At 42.8% G+C, this 18,633-nt stretch overlaps 1 protein-coding gene across 2 annotated transcripts; it reads left to right on the top strand.

Moving 5' to 3' along the window:
• Positions 1 to 1,463: 1,463 nt before the first annotated feature.
• On the top strand, positions 1,464 to 15,699 carry LOC139580593 (tumor necrosis factor alpha-induced protein 3-like). Of its 2 annotated transcripts, none has more exons than XM_071409440.1 (9): positions 1,464 to 1,738; positions 2,913 to 3,254; positions 9,619 to 9,809; positions 10,760 to 10,901; positions 11,171 to 11,341; positions 11,552 to 11,732; positions 11,973 to 12,862; positions 13,160 to 13,377; positions 13,545 to 15,699. In XM_071409440.1, exons 2-9 carry the CDS (start codon positions 2,948 to 2,950, stop codon positions 13,827 to 13,829), a joined length of 2,385 nt encoding a protein of 794 aa, XP_071265541.1. In that variant the 5' UTR covers positions 1,464 to 1,738; positions 2,913 to 2,947; the 3' UTR covers positions 13,830 to 15,699. The 2 variants fall into 2 exon arrangements, with proteins under 2 accessions (XP_071265541.1, XP_071265540.1); XM_071409439.1 differs by lacking the exon at positions 1,464 to 1,738 and adding an exon at positions 1,917 to 2,223.
• The last annotated feature ends 2,934 nt before the right edge of the window (positions 15,700 to 18,633 follow it).

Below are 18,633 nucleotides of genomic sequence, written 5' to 3'. Positions count from 1 at the left end.
GGAAGCCCTAAATAGCAATGTCCATGCTAAAGCGGGTTATATTCACGATGAGTCCTCTATCTATCTCTATGACAACAGGCACAACTCCCATATAAAGACGTTTTTTCCCCACTTATATCAGTGCATTTGTAACAACCGAACCATTACGAAACGTCTATTCGATCAAATAAGCCTCACGTAGCATATTAGCAATTATATTTTTGTTGACCAAATAAGACACCACACAAAAAATGTCCCACTTAGTGGGCATATTTTCGTAGACGATTTTGGGCGGAGTAAAACCTCTCTCTTCGCCTCTTCCTCTTTGACTATAGTGACACAGCGCTAGTAATGACTCAAGTTTAACTTCAGTATTGTACTGTATACCGTATGAAATCAAATTGTTGCAGTTTAATTGATCAAGCTGTCTGTCATGATTTTGGGCCATGGATTTCATTAGCAATAATGCCATTGCAATTCGTATAGATTTTGTTCTACACTGCACAGTTGTTATCTGGTAGAGGACCAAGTAAATTCTTTCCTGACTTCCTCTACAGTTGCAGCAAAATACCTTCATCAGACTGTATTACACCAGAGGGGGAGCACTTAAACACTCTTATTTACAATGCAGTTAAAGTATGATGCTCTGTGTAGCTGGGGGTTGGTTATGAAAGCTGGTGCAAATAATTGTCTATATAGAGTAGACATGAGGTTACGTGTAATTACACATATCCTTTTATATGCATTACATTTGTTCATAAACTCAAATGAATTGTGTGTAAACCCCTCACCCTAGAATAATTATTTGAGATTAATCAGATATCTCCATGTAAATGTGTTTGCAAATCCTTGAGTACAGTATGTGTAGTTTACCTACACAGTTGAGAGGATAGAGAGGCAGACCAGCAGCCATTCTAACCAATTGGACAATGAAGTATCAATTATATTATATTGCGTTCTATTCTATTCATGGCAATGCATTTTGGGGCGGCAGGTAGCCTAGTGGTTAGAGCGTTGCATTAGTAACCGAAAGGTTGAAATATCGAAGGTAAAAACATGTATTTCTGTCCCTGAACAAGGCAGTTAACCCACTGTTCCTAGGCCGTCATTGAAAATAAGAATTTGTTCTTAAGTGACTTGCCTAGTTAACTAAAAGTAAAATAGATTGTGGAAATACATTTCTCTCATAATACGAATAGCGTATGTAGGCCGAAGCCTACATTTTATGCATGAATCTAATTCAGTGTTTAGGTCAGATTCAGGACTTCTCTCATTTCAATGTAATTATTTGTTCTAGGGCTGGCTGTCTGTCTCACAAGGGTCAGAAAATGAGGCTCCCTCTTTGTGGTCACTAACGCTCGTCTGTGCACGGTAGGTGGGACCAGGCATTTCAGTACGCTATTCGTCACCAACACGACCAGGAGAACGTAGCCTAATGGCGTTTCGCTCAGACACCACCTATTGTGTGTGAGATGTAACTACGTCTGAAGGTTGTGACAGAGATATGTGGAAAGTCCCTAACACTGGAAATCCCCTTTAGTCAGTTTTTTTTTCTCCGTCTACATTAACTAAATTAAGTTGGGGGACGTGATCTATGCTTTGACGGTCTATACAGTGAATCAACCAAAATAGAATTGATTGTGCAGAAGGCTGAATGGCGTTGTGTGGACTGCTGCGGTTAACCTGATTGAAGTGGCAGAGGACTACCCGGAGCATCCTTAGGCTTTGTTGGTAGTCTTAGTACCGACATATTGCACAGGTAATATTCATTCATATTATATATATTTATTTACCAAGGATTGTAACTCACTTTCGTTTAAGCATTTGAAATATATCTACTATTGACTAACATTGAGAGGCCTTGGTCGTAGCATTGAGTTTCTGGGGACACAGACAGAGGTATGCGCGTTGGCATGGGCGCCATGGTTCTGACAGCCATTGTTTACGAAGACGTCACCCTCAAGCAATTCAAAAAACATTACCCAGTGGAATAAATAATTTATGTTACATTGTAACTATGTTTTTGACAATACTCGCGATGCAATGTTACAATGTTTCAACCGTTGCTGTCAGAGGAATTACGTAATCCGAACGTCAGCAGACTCCTGTTATTGTGTTTTGTGTAAACCGCAGCGCTCACCATTGTGCCAACGCTTCAATGTCTGCCAATATCGAAAGAGCGACAGTCTCCTTATTACATGGATATTTAGAGGTTCTCCTACAATGACATTATGCGCCTTCAAGGTAATCTATACTGTAATTGATGAAGGATGCTTGAATTGTTTTGTTGCTTGAATTGTTTTGTTCTAAATAATGTATACGGTGCCCATAATATACAGTTAGAGTATATATCACATTGTAGGTAGGTACCTCTCCATAAGGTCTTAACAGCTTATTTTCATATTATATGAAATGGGTACATATATCTGACAGACTGTTCTACAGATGGGAGATGACTTATGACTTATGATTGATGAGCAATGTGTTATTCTTGATGTTAAAACACATTACTTTCAAGTTCCTGTTTCAATGGTCCTCCATCTTGAATACTGAAAAGAACTGTAAGGGTTTTTAATAGTTCCATCCTGCGCAGTTCTTATGCATCATTGTCAGTATTACCGACTTTTCTGTGATGGTGGGTGTGAGTGGGCCTTATGATTTCTACTAGCTACTGCCTAGCGGTGTCCTTTGGCTTTGGGTCTGGAAATCACCATCAGTTTGTAGAAGGCGTCTGTCATGTGCCTCAATCCCATTGGGGCGGCAGAGGCTGTGGGGAAATTCTAACTTGGAAAAGAACACAAAAGCCCTCTTGTTTGTCTTTATTCATTACTCACAATTTGTCTAGTATTAGAAGTGGCCCATATAGTCCAGTGATCAGAACCACGTGCTGCCAATGAAACCAACCAACAACTTTTTATTTTTCTCCTCTTCAGTTCTGCGTTTGTACACATTACATCTGGTGAACACCATGTCCCAGGGACAGAATTTCCTGCCCAAGTTCCTCTTTGTGAGTAACCTGCTGAAAGCGGTCAAGATCCGGGAGCGGGTGCCTAACGATGTGGTGAAGCCAGCGGCCAGCGGAGGCCTTATGCACCACCTGCGGGGCATGCACCGCTACACCCTGGAGATGATCCGCATGAGCCAGTTCCCCCAGGCCTTCCAACAGGTCATCCAGGCAGCCATCTTGGACAGGGCCATGCAGAGCTCCCTAGAGCAGGAGAAGAAGCTCAACTGGTGCCGTGAGGTCAAGAAGATGGTGCCATTGAGAACCAATGGTAATGTATTAGTTTGGGTTTCTGTTCCTCTTGCTGGTAGTAGGGGAGGGGGTATTTTTCAAAGGAGTTTGAAAGACCTTGACACTGAAGAGTAAGAGTTACTCATACTGTTTCCCCTATGAGTTCTTTCAGCAGCAGTGGCAGAGTAACTTGGGGGAGTGGGGTGCATTGGTACTAGCGTTAGCACAATGACATACTAGCTGTTAACATAGACTTCCAGTCATTGAGCCAACAAATATCCATTTAAAAGTGCTGGGCCAACGCTGCTAAATGAATATAGGGGAAACACTGGTACTCAAACATTATGGTAAATTACAAAGGTGAGATTTGTTATCTTTTAGAATGACCATTAGCAGCTCTTGATTTGACTGGTACCTAACATGACTCTGAAGATTTACAGTACAGGATTTGTTCAGCGTATCTAAATCCTGACGTCTAGGGTAATTATGTGGGAGATCCCAAAGCAGTAATTCTATGGTGTCATAGTGATAATTTCCCTTCCATTTTTCTAAAGACCATGTTGACTGAGTTTATTCTGTTGACGCATTCAAACTCTGTAGTGCTCAGTTTCCGTCTGGTTAGATTCATACCTTGCAGTGGAGGTTTGGGTATACCCCTTCTCTCAATAAGTAGCTAAGTGAGTTGGACCTTTATTCACAAATCATACAGCAAACAGCCCCACCTGTCTTGACTCATACGTGGGTGAGTTACCATGTCAATCCTGTAATTCCATTGAATCATTGCAAATATGGAATGTTATTGTCAGGAGGAGATATAACCAGGTTATTAGGCTTGTTTGTGTGTTGTCTTATTGAGGGTAAATATCTTATCACCTGTGGAATAGACATCTTGAACTTTTGGTAATTTAATGCTGTCATAACAAAGTAACAGTACATGAAACATGAATCATATCCTAATGGCTTTTCCCTACATGTTGAAACTACAGTATTTCCAGTAAAATGATAGTGATAACAAAAGTTTGTCTTCCTGGAAATCCAATTCAGAAACAGCCTTTAACATGATACATATTTCCTTCCTAATGAAAGGATAACATTTTCTCATAGAAGTTTCTGGAGGGCCCAGCTAGGCCTTGATTTGGGAAATCAGCATATACAGTAGCCTCTCCTCTGAATGACACAGCAGCCATGACTTTCAGCAGAGGACTTTCAGACTGAGGAGGACCACCCTGTCTGTTGCTGGCTGGCTGCTGACTCACTGGAATTAATCTATTGTGTCAGGTGACTGGTGAATAAGAACAGGACAGGAGAAGCAGAGCAGGACATGAGAGACAAAGCAGGACATTGTGAGCCAGTGGATTCCCACTGTTGCCAAATAATGGATGGTCATTCTGTTGCTGACAAAAAATTCACAGTATTCTAAACGAGAATACTGAGAATACCACATACTGATTTTAGGCAAAATCACAACTTTAATGTGTCACAGAATGGCCAAACAAAATATAAATGAAAATGTTGATGTGTGCATCTATAGGAACCCTTAGAGTGAGTGTATATCCCAAAAAGCGAAATTCTAAATATTGGCATGGTGGAGAAATGAAGCAAGTAAGAGGCATTATGGATGTTGCATGAAATGGACAAGCTTTTTGGGAAGATTGTAAGTCTTAGGTCGAAACATGGATAGCCATTTCGAAGGAAAGGCTTGGTTGAACACAAAAACAATACTTTTGAAAAGATTTTCATTTGCAATATTACTTTAGAAGGAAATAGCTACCGTTATGGATGTTACACCCTCCGTTATGAAAGTTACGGCGTCTGAAATAGACATAAAAATGTTTGGTCATCTGGAACGTTTTTAAGATGTCAGCAGAAGGCATAGTAGCTTAGGACTATATAATTACAGGTAGCCTTGATAATATACTGTATAGGCTAAGGCCATACACCACATCCTATCAGGGTCATTGTTTTCCTTTATGTACACTACCGTTCAAAAGTTTGGGGTCACTTAGAAATGTCCTTGTTTTTTAAAGAAAAGCTAATGTTTTTGTCCATTAAAATAACATCACATTGATCAGAAATACAGTGTAGACATTGTTAATGTTGTAAATGACTATTGTAACTGGAAATGGCAGATTCTTTTATGGAATATCTACATAGGCCTACAGAGGCCCATTATCAGCAACCATCACTCCTGTGTTCCAATGGCACATTGTGTTAGCTAATCCAAGTTTATCATTTTAAAATGCTAACTGATCATTAGAAAACCCTTTTGCAATTATGTTAGCACAGCTGAAAACAGATTTATAATTAAAGAAGCATTTAAACTGGCCTTCTTTAGACTAGTTGAGTATCTGGAGCATCAGATTTTGTGGGTTCGATTACAGGCTCAAAATGGCCAGAAACAAAGATCTTTCTTCTGAAACTCGTCAGTCTATTCTTGTTCTGAGAAATGTAGGCTATTCCATGCGAGAAATTGTCAAGAAACTGAAGATCTCGTACAGCGCTGTGTACTACTCCCTTCACAGAACAACACAAACTGTCTCTAACAAGAATAGAAAGAGGAGTGGGAGGCCCCGGTGCACAACTGAGCAAGAGGACAAGTACATAAGAGTGTCAACAGTGAAGAGGCGACTCCGGGATGCTGGCCTTCTAGGCAGAGTTCCTCTGTCCAGTGTCTGTGTTCTTTTGCCCATCTTAATCTTTTCTTTTTATTGGCCTGTCTGAGATATGGCTTTTTCTTTGCAACTCTGCCTAGAAGGTCAACATCCCGGAGTTGCCTCTTCACTGTTGACGTTGACACTGGTGTTTTGCGGGTACTATTTAAGGAAGCTGCCAGTTGAGGACTTGTGAGGCGTCTGTTTCTCAAACTAGACGCTCTAATGTACTTATCATCTTGCTCAGTTGTGCACCGGGGCCTCCCACTCCTCTTTCTATTCTGGTCAGAGACAGTTTACGCAGTTCTGTGAAGGGAGTAGTACACAGCATTGTACGAGAACCTTCATTTCTCAGAACAAGAATAGACTGACAAGTTTCAGAAGAAAGATCTTTGTTTCTGGCCATTTTGAGCCTGTAATTGAACCCACAAATTCTGATGCTCCAAATACTCAACTAGTCTAAAGAAGGCCAGTTATATTGCTTCTTTAATCAGCACAACAGTTTTCAGCTGTGCTAACATAATTACAAAAGGGTTTTCTAAAGATCAATTAGCCTTTTAAAATGATAAACTTGGATTAGCTAACACAACGTGCCATTGGAACACAGGAGTGATGGTTGCTGATAATGGGCCTCTGTACGCCTATGTAGATATTCCATAAAAAATCTGCCGTTTCCAGCTACAATAGTCATTTACAACATTAACAATGTCTATACTGTATTTCTGATTAATTTGATGTTATTTATTGGACCAAAAATTAGCTTTTCTTTCAAAAACAAGGACATTTCTAAGTGACTCCAAACTTTTGAACGGTAGTGTATATCAAAATGAACCTTTACCAACTGAATGTAGACACAAATATGTCATTTTTCTTGTATTACACCTTATTGGAAATATGATATAACATTATGCAAATGAGGTAAAATACTGTAGATGTGCATATAACACCAATCCATTTTACTGGACCCTGAATGAAGTCAGCATATTTTGGGGGTTTCATTTGAATAACACTCCAGGACTAATCACAGATTGTGGATAAACACTCTTTTCATCTTTCTATCTTAAAAAAACTACTACCATGTATGGGAAATTATATCACATAATGTTCAATATATCAATATTACTTCTGTAAAAGTCTAAGAATACATCTCAGAACAAGCACACAAAATGTGTGAATGCACATGCTTTTGAAGCTAAGATATGATAAATCAATATCCATCACATCCACAACCGTAATGGATGTTACGACTATCATAACGCTGAAAAAGGATACTCATATATAAACAACTTGATGAAAGTTAACTTTGCAGAGAAAGTTTCAAGACGATCCGATGTACGGGGCATGGATGTTACATTGCTCCCCCCCCCCCCCCCCATCTTCACAAGACTGTAAGACTAGCAAATACAACTGAAGACATTCCATTAGGTCTGTATTACTTCATTAACATCTCAACCTTTTAACAAACACTAGTGGACAGCTGTGAGTGGGAAAACAAGCTCTCCTACTCTGTAATGGCCCAAATTCAACTGGTTAAATAAAGCTTGCACTCCAACATTTAGACCTTGGAAAATTATGAAAGTGGTTTCATTTGCAAATGACAAACTTTATTTTGCATGCTCAGGTTGACTTTCCCAGGGAATTGCCCATTTACCAACATACTTTTATAGTCTGAAGGCAGACATTCAAAGGCAGGGTTACCTGGGTTGCCCAGGTTATTTTATTTTTTATTGTCTGATTAATATACAACTGTAGGGGTCTGTTCACAGTGTTCGGCAGAGTGCAACATTACAGAAAGTTCAGATAGAAATGTATTATGTAGAAGAACATATACAATTGCCATTTATCATTTAAAATAGGCAATTGTGTCAGATCTCATTCCATTTCTATCTGCAACATGTCAAATCTTTTCAAATCACTGAATACACCCCCGGTATAGGTTTTACGTCTACATATGAAGATTCTGACAACACAACAAGCATAGTGTTTTTACCAGAAATAGGTTTTTCTCCAGTATGATTCAACCTTAAGATGGAACATAATCAAGATTTCCTGTTCTGTGCGGAGGTTTGTTGTTGCTTGGGTAGAATGTTCCCTTTACTGACGGAAAGCTTTCTCCTCATACATCAAATTATTTAAAGGATAGAAATAGAAAAAACATCTTAGGCCCCTTTCCCTTTTATCCCTACTAGGCTCATGTCCTGCCTCTATTGGCAACAGGTATCTACAGACTGGGGTGCAGATATTACATAGGTATAATAGTGGTGTACATATTACATAGTGGTGCACATAGTAATACATATATAGCGGTGCACATATAGCAGTACATATGTAAAAACAGTAGTGCAACACAGTGTCCACCTCTACAGGCCCAGACTGGTTTTTCAGCCTGGCGGAAGACAAAAAAGAGGAAGGCAGAAGGTGTTCCATGTCAGTACTCAGAACTTCCTTTTTTAAGTAAAGAAATATGCGTGTGTAAATATAAAAATATATCATCCCACGCGAAAATGAGACCTCTACTGGTCGTCGGCGAAGCTCGTAAAGAGAAAGCGTTCCAGCCGAGCCAAGCTCCGCCCCTCTGGAAAGTCCAGAGTCTGATGTCTATGGAGCAGCAGACAAGGGAAGAAAGAGTCGAATGGCAGCCTCACGGCACTTAGTCACAGAGAACCACACTCAGGGAAATTCCTCTCTTTAGTGTGGCAGGCAGCAGGGTATTTCAGACGAGCTAGGCTCCCCGTACTCACTGATGTTTCACAATGACAAAAAGACCCGCCGCCCTGCAATAAGAGTCAAAATTTTCTCCATACAGTTTACCATTGATTTCTTAAACTTGGATTAAAACCTGCATACGCAACTCGTAATTTACCTGATTTACTCATTCAGGCCCTGTCTGTCACCCTCTCCAGTCATCACTAAAGGCTGTTCTTTCATTCTCTTATTTAGTTTAGGTTATTTCAGTGTTAACGTGCCAAGGGACCATACGACTGTCTAATTAAAATACAGTTAGAGTTTAAACCAATACTGTATGTGTCTTAGGCCTAGTGGTCCAGTCTGTTTTAGCCATGTTGTATGGCATGATGACAACAATAGAAGACTGATACATAAAGTGTGGGACCAGGCTAGTGTGTCAAAGCCCACAGTACCTGCAGTACTTGCACAAAGTTTTTCTCTGGTCTCTCAAAGAAGATTAAAAAGGAATGCAATAAAAGTACACCACAAAAACTAACAGTGCTGATAGAGTCTGTGACATCAAACTTTCTCAGGCCTTTTTATATTTCCTCTGTAAGGTGATGAATGATGGTCAGATATAATGGATGCCTAAAGAGCGCTGTGAGAGCTTGTCTGGAAATCCCCTCTCCTTTTAGACTATTTTCTCCAAGCGATACAGGTCTTTGTCTGTGATGGATAGTTTTGCCGTTAATGACCCGCAGTATTACCTCTGGTGATGTGAGGATGGGCACTTTGTATTTCACATAAACACAGATTCATATTAAAGGACTGGAGATAAACTTAACATCTACTGTACATGTCTGGCTCAAACCAGACGGAGTTCTACAAAGTTGAATGCGTCAACATAATAAAGTCAGTCGACATATTTGTTGACACAGGCTTGTTATTAATAAAGGATGTGATATCCTCCTCACGCTAGTCTAGGTCAAGAAACATGTTATTCTTGTTTACATGTGTTCTAGTGGGGATCCTGTTCCGTATGTAATATCTACCCCCATTTCTCATGGCTGTATATGTGTGTTGCAGGAGATGGGAACTGTCTTCTCCATGCTGCATCTCAGTACATGCTGGGGGTGCAGGACACAGACCTGGTCCTGAGGAAGGCCCTGTACAGCGTGCTAAAGGAGACAGACACGGGCAACTTCAGAGCCCGTTTCCAGACTGAGCTGCTGCAGTCTCAGGAGTTCACCCAGACTGGCCTGCGTTACAGCACCATGGTGAGGAACGGAGGCCCCGCTACGGCTAGGATGGTGTTACTATAGCAGACCTGGGTGCATAATGATAACTGCATAATGTCAGATACTTGGAAAGTATAGTAAGATGCGTGCTTGATTTAGTTTGGAGTTTGCACTTTTGGGCCTATTCCATTGGTGTCATTGTACCAGGCAAGCTAAGTCAAGTGCAGCCCAAGTATTTGAAAGTGTTTGACGTATTGTATATATTTGACCAAGGTCTTTTAGTAGTATCACCTGTTAGTAGTATCACCTGTTAGTAGTATCACCCAGGTCTGTTAGTAGTATCACCTGTTAGTAGTATCACCCAGGTCTGTTAGTAGTATCACCTGTTAGTAGTATCACCCAGGTCTGTTAGTAGTATCACCTGTTAGAGGTATCACCCAGGTCTGTTAGTAGTATCACCTGTTAGTAGTATCACCCAGGTCTGTTAGTAGTGTCACCTGTTAGTAGTATCACCCAGGTCTGTTAGTAGTATCACCTGTTAGTAGTATCACCCAGGTCTGTTAGTAGTATCACCTGTTAGAGGTATCACCCAGGTCTGTTAGTAGTATCACCTGTTAGTAGTATCACTCAGGTCTGTTAGTAGTATCACCTGTTAGTAGTATCACCCAGTTCTGTTAGTAGTATCACCTGTTAGTAGTATCACCCAGGTCTGTTAGTAGTATCACCTGTTAGTAGTATCACCCAGGTCTGTTAGTAGTATCACCTGTTAGTAGTATCACCCAGTTCTGTTAGTAGTATCACCTGTTAGTAGTATCACCCAGGTCTGTTAGTAGTATCACCTGTTAGTGGTATCACACAGGTCTGTTAGTAGTATCACCTGTTAGTGGTATCACACAGGTCTGTTAGTAGTATCACCTGTTAGTAGTATCACCTGTTAGTAGTATCATAATGTTCAAAGCAGCCTAACTCAAAGTGTTTTTTATTTTCAGAATTGGGAGGAGGAATGGGAGAAGATCATCAAGATGGCATCACCTGTATCCAGCAGCAACGGGCTGCAGTTTGACTCCCTGGAAGACATACACATCTTTGTCCTCTCAAACATCCTCCGCAGGCCCATCATCGTCATCGCAGGTACAGCCTTTCTCAATGGAGCCTTTCATCATTCAGTTCATCAGAAGTTATGTTTACATTGTACAAGTATGCTCCGTCTCTATTCTGTTGGTTCAATTGTACAGGTCAAACTCAAGCACCCATTTTTGAAAGTGTTTGACAAATTATTTTGACCCTAGTCTGGTGTGTACAGTTTCTGTACCTCTTTCTGTAGGTCTGTCTACTATTGCAGTAGAAGCAGTCTGTCAAGTATGGTGTCCAGTATCTAACTCATGGCTGTATCCTTACAGACCAGGTGCTACGCAGCATGAAATCCTGCTCCTCCTTCTCTCCCCTCAATGTGGGGGGCATCTACCTGCCTCTGCACTGGCCTCCAGGGGAGTGCTACAAGTACCCCATAGTGCTCGGCTACGACTCCCAGCACTTTGCCCCCCTCATCACCATCAAAGACAGTGGCCCAGGTGTGTACAGTAACTGTCATTGATAGATTACCCTGTTGAGGAGTGCTTGTAGAATGAGGGTGAATGTGACCTATATACCGCATCCTACTAAATTTAGTCATTTCTTCTGCTGTTTTTGTTGTACAGCGTCATTGGGTCCCAGAAAAGTGGTAGTATATACCTAACACCTATGTATTATTCATGTATTATTATTATGACTGTGTGCCCCAGAGATCCGAGCGGTGCCGCTGATCAACCCGGGCCGCGGGGGCTTCGAGGAGCTCAAGGTGCACTTCCTGATGGAGAAGGAGCAGACGCAGAAGGAGAGGCTGCTGAAGGACTACCTGATGCTGATTGAGATCCCTGTCATTGGACTGGGCTATGACACCACACGCATCATTAACGCTGCCAGGTGGGTGGGACACTAAAGGCATGGGGAACTACACTAGAACAGGATATTAAGCACAGTTTAAAAAGCACTACAAATCTGTTTTTAAAAGTATGTTTGTGGCATAATAGTACTTCATTTGTATTTACTTTATTTAATCGGGTGGGTCAGTTGAGAACCAATTGTCAATATTGACGACCTGGCCGAGAGGTGTGTGATTAGCCTATCAATAGTTCTGAGTGTGTTCCATGTTGCCTCTCCCAGGCTGGATGAAGGGAACCTGCCTGAGGACATGAACCTGATGGAGGACTACCTCCAGTTGGTCAACCACGAGTACAAGCGCTGGCAGGAGGACAAGGACCAACTGTGGGCCGCCCAGCCCCATAGACCACCCCCCTTCTCCGTGTCCCAGCTGTCCCTTATCGAGATCCGCTGTGCCACACCACGATGCACCTTCTACGTCTCCGTGGACACCCAGCCACACTGTCACGAGTGCTTTGAAAAACGCCAGGGCCAGCCCAACGGGAGGATAGAGGCCGCTCCTACGAAAGGCGGTGGTCAGGCTTGTGAGCCAGAGTGTAGTAGTGGCTGCCGGGCGGTGTTATCCAGCCCGCGCTCCGTCCCTCCCCCACCCACGGCGCCCAGCCTCAGCCTGTACAGCGAGACCCACGCCATGAAGTGCAAGACACCCGGCTGCCTTTTCACCCTCAGCGTGGAGCACGATGGTCTGTGTGAACGCTGCTTCAACACCCGGCAGAATGCACCTACTGCTGATGGCTCCTCAGGCATCCCCCTGCCTGCCCACCTCGGCTGGCCCCAGTGGGGCGCGGGACGGGAGCAGGAGACAGAGCGGTGCAACGTGTGCCACCAGAAGGCCTTCAGGATATTTAACGGACTGTGCCCCCCGTGCCTCCAGAGGACTGCTACGGAGAGGGGCGAGGATCCCCAGCCACCGGCAGCAGCCAGGATAGAGGCCTCCTCTGGGTCGTTATGGACTCAGCCCCAGCCAAGGGACTCTGAGCGCTCAGGCACCTCGGCTCTCAACGGCAACACGTCTGGCCAGCCCTGTAAGAGGTCGGGATGCCAGTTCTTCGGGACTCAACAGAATCTTGGATTCTGCACCATTTGTTACCTGGACTATCAGACCAACCACCGTAAGTCTAATCAGCCGCTCGTTCATAGTCATTTTAACAAGAAATGCTTTTCTAATAATTTCCCAGCAAAACATAGATTTCATCAAAGGGAATCAGGCCACATCAAACCCACAGCTGTCATGTCTACTATTAATCTACTTATATCAGTATACTTAGAGACAACATGAAACAAACAAAATGTTTACACCAGACAGTACTGGGAAAGCTGCAAATTTACTGGAATCTCAAGATAAGTTGATATTGTGTGTGGTCATATGTGAGTTTGACGTGTGGTTTTGCTGTGTTCACCTCTCCCAGTGGCGACCCCTCATCCTCCCCCTGCTCCAATCCAGAGTCGTCACGCGTCAGAGGCAGGTTTCCAGGATGCTTCGCGCTGTCGGGGCCCGGACTGTGGGGCCATGGGCAAGGTCATGCTGGAGGGTTACTGTAACAAGTGCTACGTAAAGGAGCAGAGCACCAGGCTCAACCAGGCTGCTACCAGGGCTCCCGGCACCCACTCCCCTCCACTGGTCATGGTGAGTGTCTCCCTCCCTCTCACACAGGGCCCAGTGGCTGTACACCACATTTTGAATTGCAGATCATTTTTTACACTGTTTCAGAGAGTAAATAAAAGTCTTAGATCAGATATAATGATTTGCTTCCACAAGTGACAATGTTCCTCTGTTTTTCTCTCTCTCTGCAGCGAACAGCTAAACCAGAAAGAACCAGACAGACCCAGACCCAGACCCAGGCGACATGTAGGCGGAGTGGCTGCAGTAACATCTCCCCCGGCTGCACAGACCTGTGTCCAGAGTGCCACACACGGAACACGCGGGGGCAGAGAGAGAGTCGCAGGGAGAGGGCAGGGGCACCTAAAGAGAAGACAAAGCAGCGCTGTAAAACCCTAGGCTGTGACCACTATGCTAACCAAGAGAAGCAAGGCTACTGTAATGAATGTGACCTCTTTAAGCAGATCTACAGGGGGTGAGCCCAAAAGTTTAGGGAAGATTAAAATGGCCGTGCCACGATGCTAGTCAATGCATCTCTGAAACTAGTGACCTTACGGCCAAAAGCCCATTTTAAAATGTGTTCATGAAGAGCGGGGGTAGTAGAAATGGCCGGCAGAATACCTCTTAGTGCAATTATTATTATCTCACGTGTACAGGACGAGAGGTGAGGTATACGTGTCAGAAAACTGACAACATATGTACAGTATGTATCTAAGTACATACTGTATCATGCTGGACTACTGATTGTATCTTGAAAAAAGCGCAATGTGTAAACTGCTTAATAATACGGCCAAGGAATTATCTATCAAGCAGCTAGCTACCTACACAATAATGTGATAAACCACAGCTTTTGTTTAAGAGCCTCATTGACCAAAGTCCTGACAAGTGCAAAGCTGTGCCAAAGCCATCGCGCACTGCCAAAATGAGTTTGTTTAGTCAAAATTCGGGTTTAAACAGGAGTAGTTACAGTCTCAAAAACTGCACCTACCTAGACAGCTAATGTACAGTATCTGAGCATTTGCGAGTGGGCAGGACCCTTAAAAGTATGGTGCTACTTGTACAGAAATCAAACATGGAGGTTCTGTGACATGACAGAGAAAACAGTAGTTAGAACTCAATAATATTCAACCTCTCCCACCGCCGCATAGATGTCTGCTGGCAGTACAGATGCTGTTGCCTTTTGTGGTTGTGTTCTTGTTTGCTGTTGACCACTTTTGTATCTGTACTGTAGAAATACAAGTTAATGCTTGCCCTGAGAGTAGTACCGCGTTACAGTATGTTCTATATGTGGCCTCTGTTAATGCTGGGCAATTACCTTCACACAGACTCCTAGTTAATGACTAACTTACAGAGAAAGATAAGAGCAGAGTTCAGTTGATCTCGTCCAAGGGGATTGCCAGTGAAGAAAGGAGTGTGTGTTTGAAAGGAAAGGAAAGAAAACATAAGTGCAGGAGAAATCCCCTTAGAGCTCAATACCTCAGTCAGAGGAGGGAGGGAGGCCATGAGAAGGTAAACAAATACACCTGTGAGGAAAAAACGAAAGACTTGGTTCACACCATGTAGCTGTGGCATGGCAGCCAGTGCTCTTAGCTACCATGAGCTGGTAGGCTCCAGCCTGCAGTAAAATACCTCTCCACCCATAGAACCTGGCTTGCAGTACAGTACCACTTCATCATAGGGGCTCTGCTGAAATCTGCTCTGCTCACACGATGCCTCACTCCAGTACTCACACCTGTGTGATATGCGCAAGCAAACTGACATTCCTTTTCTTCTTTTATATCTATATATTTGAACTGACATTTTTGTTCCTGCCAAAAAACGTGCCATCATCTACAAAGCATTCTCGTGACCTCTTAACCAACGCAATGTTGAAACAAAAGAACGTCTGTTCAATATGCATATCTGACGTCTGTTAAAAATTAGAGTTATGGTAGCCTAGATAGAGATCTGGTCTTTAATCAGATAATAAACATAATATAATATAAGGGCAATTAGTTGTCAGTTCATTACGAGACATCAAAGGAGTACGTGCTCTTTGGTTATGGGTCGGAACTCTGATCATCACGTACTACTTGCACAATACTTAATAAGCTGCTCCGGAATTTAGGATGGTACTTTCCTTGACATGCATAGGGACATTCCAATGTTAGACTTAAACACGCAAAGTTGTAACAAAACATGCAAAAGTTGTGAGATACATTTTTGTGTAACCTTTCAATAATAGGGTATTGTATGAAAAGCTTTGTTTTGTTTGTTAAGTATTTATTCATATCAAATATTATCTGTATTGTGCGTTTCAATACTTATTTATATGTTGTCCTGAAATGAACTATTTTTATTAAGAAAACCTGACATTGTCTTGTTGCTTATTTCAACACAGTGTGTGTATACATGTGTGTGCGTGTGCTTGCGTATCAACAAACTGTGTGTGTGTGTGTGTGTGTGTGTGTGTGTGTGTGTGTGTGTGTGTGTGTGTGTGTGTGTGTGTGTGTGTGTGTGTGTGTGTGTGTGTGTGTGTGTGTGTGTGCTTGCGTATGAACAAACTCTACAGAACATATTTCTACATTTCGTATGTGGGTAACTGGATATTGCTCAATGACTGGTTTTCAATAATGACATTATTCTGTTTTTTTTGTTTTTAGAGTGATTCTATTACTGATGTGTGCTGTGTTTTCCAGTGGAGACATATGGGCCTATGGGCCTGTGCCAAAGTGCAGCTCAACACTACCACATTGACTTGCTCATATTTTTAGCTAAACCATCCACATTACGTTTCTAAAGCATCTTGGTTCTCACACACACATACGTGTTTCACTTTAACAAAATTCTCATTTAATTTTTTTCACTCTTTCTAACAATGTAATTCTGAAAGTAAACCCACACGTCTGACCTCTCATGGCCTTGGCCCATAGTGCTTGAAAAGCAGGCAACCCCCTTCAGAATCCTCACAGTTGAGTCACAGCTGAAAGGAAAGTCTTCATCAGAAGCTACCGCTGCTGAGGGAGAGTTAGGGTGAGGGAGGGGATATATGTTGTTGGGCAGAGGTGACATTTCAGGAGTGCGTGGGAGGGAGGAATAGCGTTAGCGTGGGTACTAGGGGAGAATCTCAATTGCATACTCCTCGCGTCCTCTCTACTTCCTCCTACCTCTCTTCCTTCCTACCTCCCTACCTCTTGAACTTCTCCAATGGGTTTTGAGAAGGAGAGAGGACGTGAGGAGAATGCAATTGAGATTCTCCCTAAGTCAGCCAACAGCCGTTGACATGACAGGTGGGCAGATGTGGTGGTCTGAAAATAACTTTGCATTCAAAGTGGGTGGCTGTGTTATCATCTGGCAGTTACCCCATTGTTGCACATTATCAAGGGTTAAAACGTAGGTTTATGGTAGGCCGATGTGAAATTCTAGCTCAGGACTCTCTTGTATTCTGTTTCAATTCAGGAAGTTGAGCTGCGAGCTCTGTTTTGCAATCGGCAGTGGGTGTAACCAACGCTGACCGTGTTATCCAAAAGCAAGACAAACAAGGTGATCATGGTAACTATGTACACTATGCCTATGGGGTGAATAACCTTAAGTACCTGCTGTAAATGAGACGTACAGTTTCATTTTGCATCATGACCATGTATGAGTATGAAGTACGGTATGACTAGGACCAGGAGTTTTGGGGCACTTTTTGAGGCACTGCTTTCACTGGCATTTCCAGCATTATTCACTAGAGTTGCTGAAGGTAGGAAATCCTAGGAAATGTTCTGTAATTGGCACAAGCTGTCTCCAATCAATCAATCAATCAATCTCAATCAATCAATCAATGTCTGGCATGTAGTTGAGGGATTGCCTAAGCCATGGGAAGCGTAGCTCTGTCAATATTAAATCGCACAAAACCTATTATTTTGCAAGGAATACTATTTGTAGATCAGAGGTGATCCTCTCCAACGGACTCAGAAGTTGTAGGTAAAAATATGGGCAAGTCAATGAAACCGACCATGAAAGTATATTGTATGAAATTCGAGGGGTAGCTGTAGCCCCAACTGGGACTTGAACCCAGGTCCAGCAACTGTCAAACCAACCAGTCTGAATGTCTTCAGTATTTGGTCCCATATTCCTTGCATACAATGACTATATCAAGTGTGTGACTACAAACTTTTTGTATGCATTTGCAGTTTGTTTTGGTTGTGTTTTGGATGATGCTTTACCATTTTGTCACCCTTTGCAGACAGTCATGTTCTTTTGATGAATGTATTTGCAATTTTGCTGATATATGGTTTTGATGAATGTATATACTGAACAAAAATATAAACGCAACATACAACATTTTCAAAGATTTTACTGAGTTGTATAAGGAATTTAAATAAATTCATTAGGCCCTAATCTATAGATTTCATATGACTGGGATTACAGATATGCAGCTGTCGGTCACAGATACCTTTAAAAAAGGTAGAGGTGTGGATCAGATAACCAGTCAGTATCTGGTGTGACCATAATTTGCCTCATGCAGCGCGACACATCTACTTCGCATAGTGTTGATCAGGCTGTTGATTGTGGCCTGTCGAATACTGTCCCACTCCTCTTCAATGGCTGTGCGAAGTTGCTGGATATTGGCGGGAACTGGAACACACTGTCGTACATGTCGATCCAGAGCATCCCAAACATGCTCAATGGGTGACATGTCTGGTGAGTATGCAGGCCAAGGAAGAAGTGGGCCATTTTCAGCTTCCATGAATTGTGTACAGATCCTTGGGACATGGTGCCGTGTCTTATCATATTGAAACATGAGGTGATGGCGCAGATGAATGGCACGACAATGGGCCTCAGGATCTTGTCACTGTACTTCTGTGTATTCAAATTGCCATCGATAAAATGCAATTGTGTTCGTTGTCTGTAGCTTATGCCTGCCCATACGATAACACCACCAACACCATGGGGCACTCTGTTCACTACATTGACATCAGCAAACCGCTCACCCACACAACGCCATCTGCCCAGTACATTTGAAATCAGGATTAATCCGTGAAGAGCACACTTCTCCAGTGTGCCAGTGGCCATCGAAGATGAGCATTTGCACAATGAAGTCGGTTACGACGCCGAACTGCAGTCAGGTCAAGACCCTGGTGAGTACAACGAGCACGCAGATGAGCTGAGAGTTTGTGGAGAATAGTTTTTCTCGTGCAAACCCACAGTTTCATCAGCTGTCCGGGTGGCTAGTGTCAGACGATCCCACAGGTGAAGAAACCGGATGTGGAGGTCCTGGGCTGGCGTGGTTACACGTGGTCTGCGGTTGTGAGGCCA

The sequence above is a fragment of the Salvelinus alpinus genome, chromosome 7 (genome assembly GCF_045679555.1).
Source record: "Salvelinus alpinus chromosome 7, SLU_Salpinus.1, whole genome shotgun sequence".
NCBI classification, from domain to species: domain Eukaryota; kingdom Metazoa; phylum Chordata; class Actinopteri; order Salmoniformes; family Salmonidae; genus Salvelinus; species Salvelinus alpinus.
Note: the sequence above shows the minus strand (reverse complement) of the source record. Positions and strands in the feature narration are given on the sequence as shown.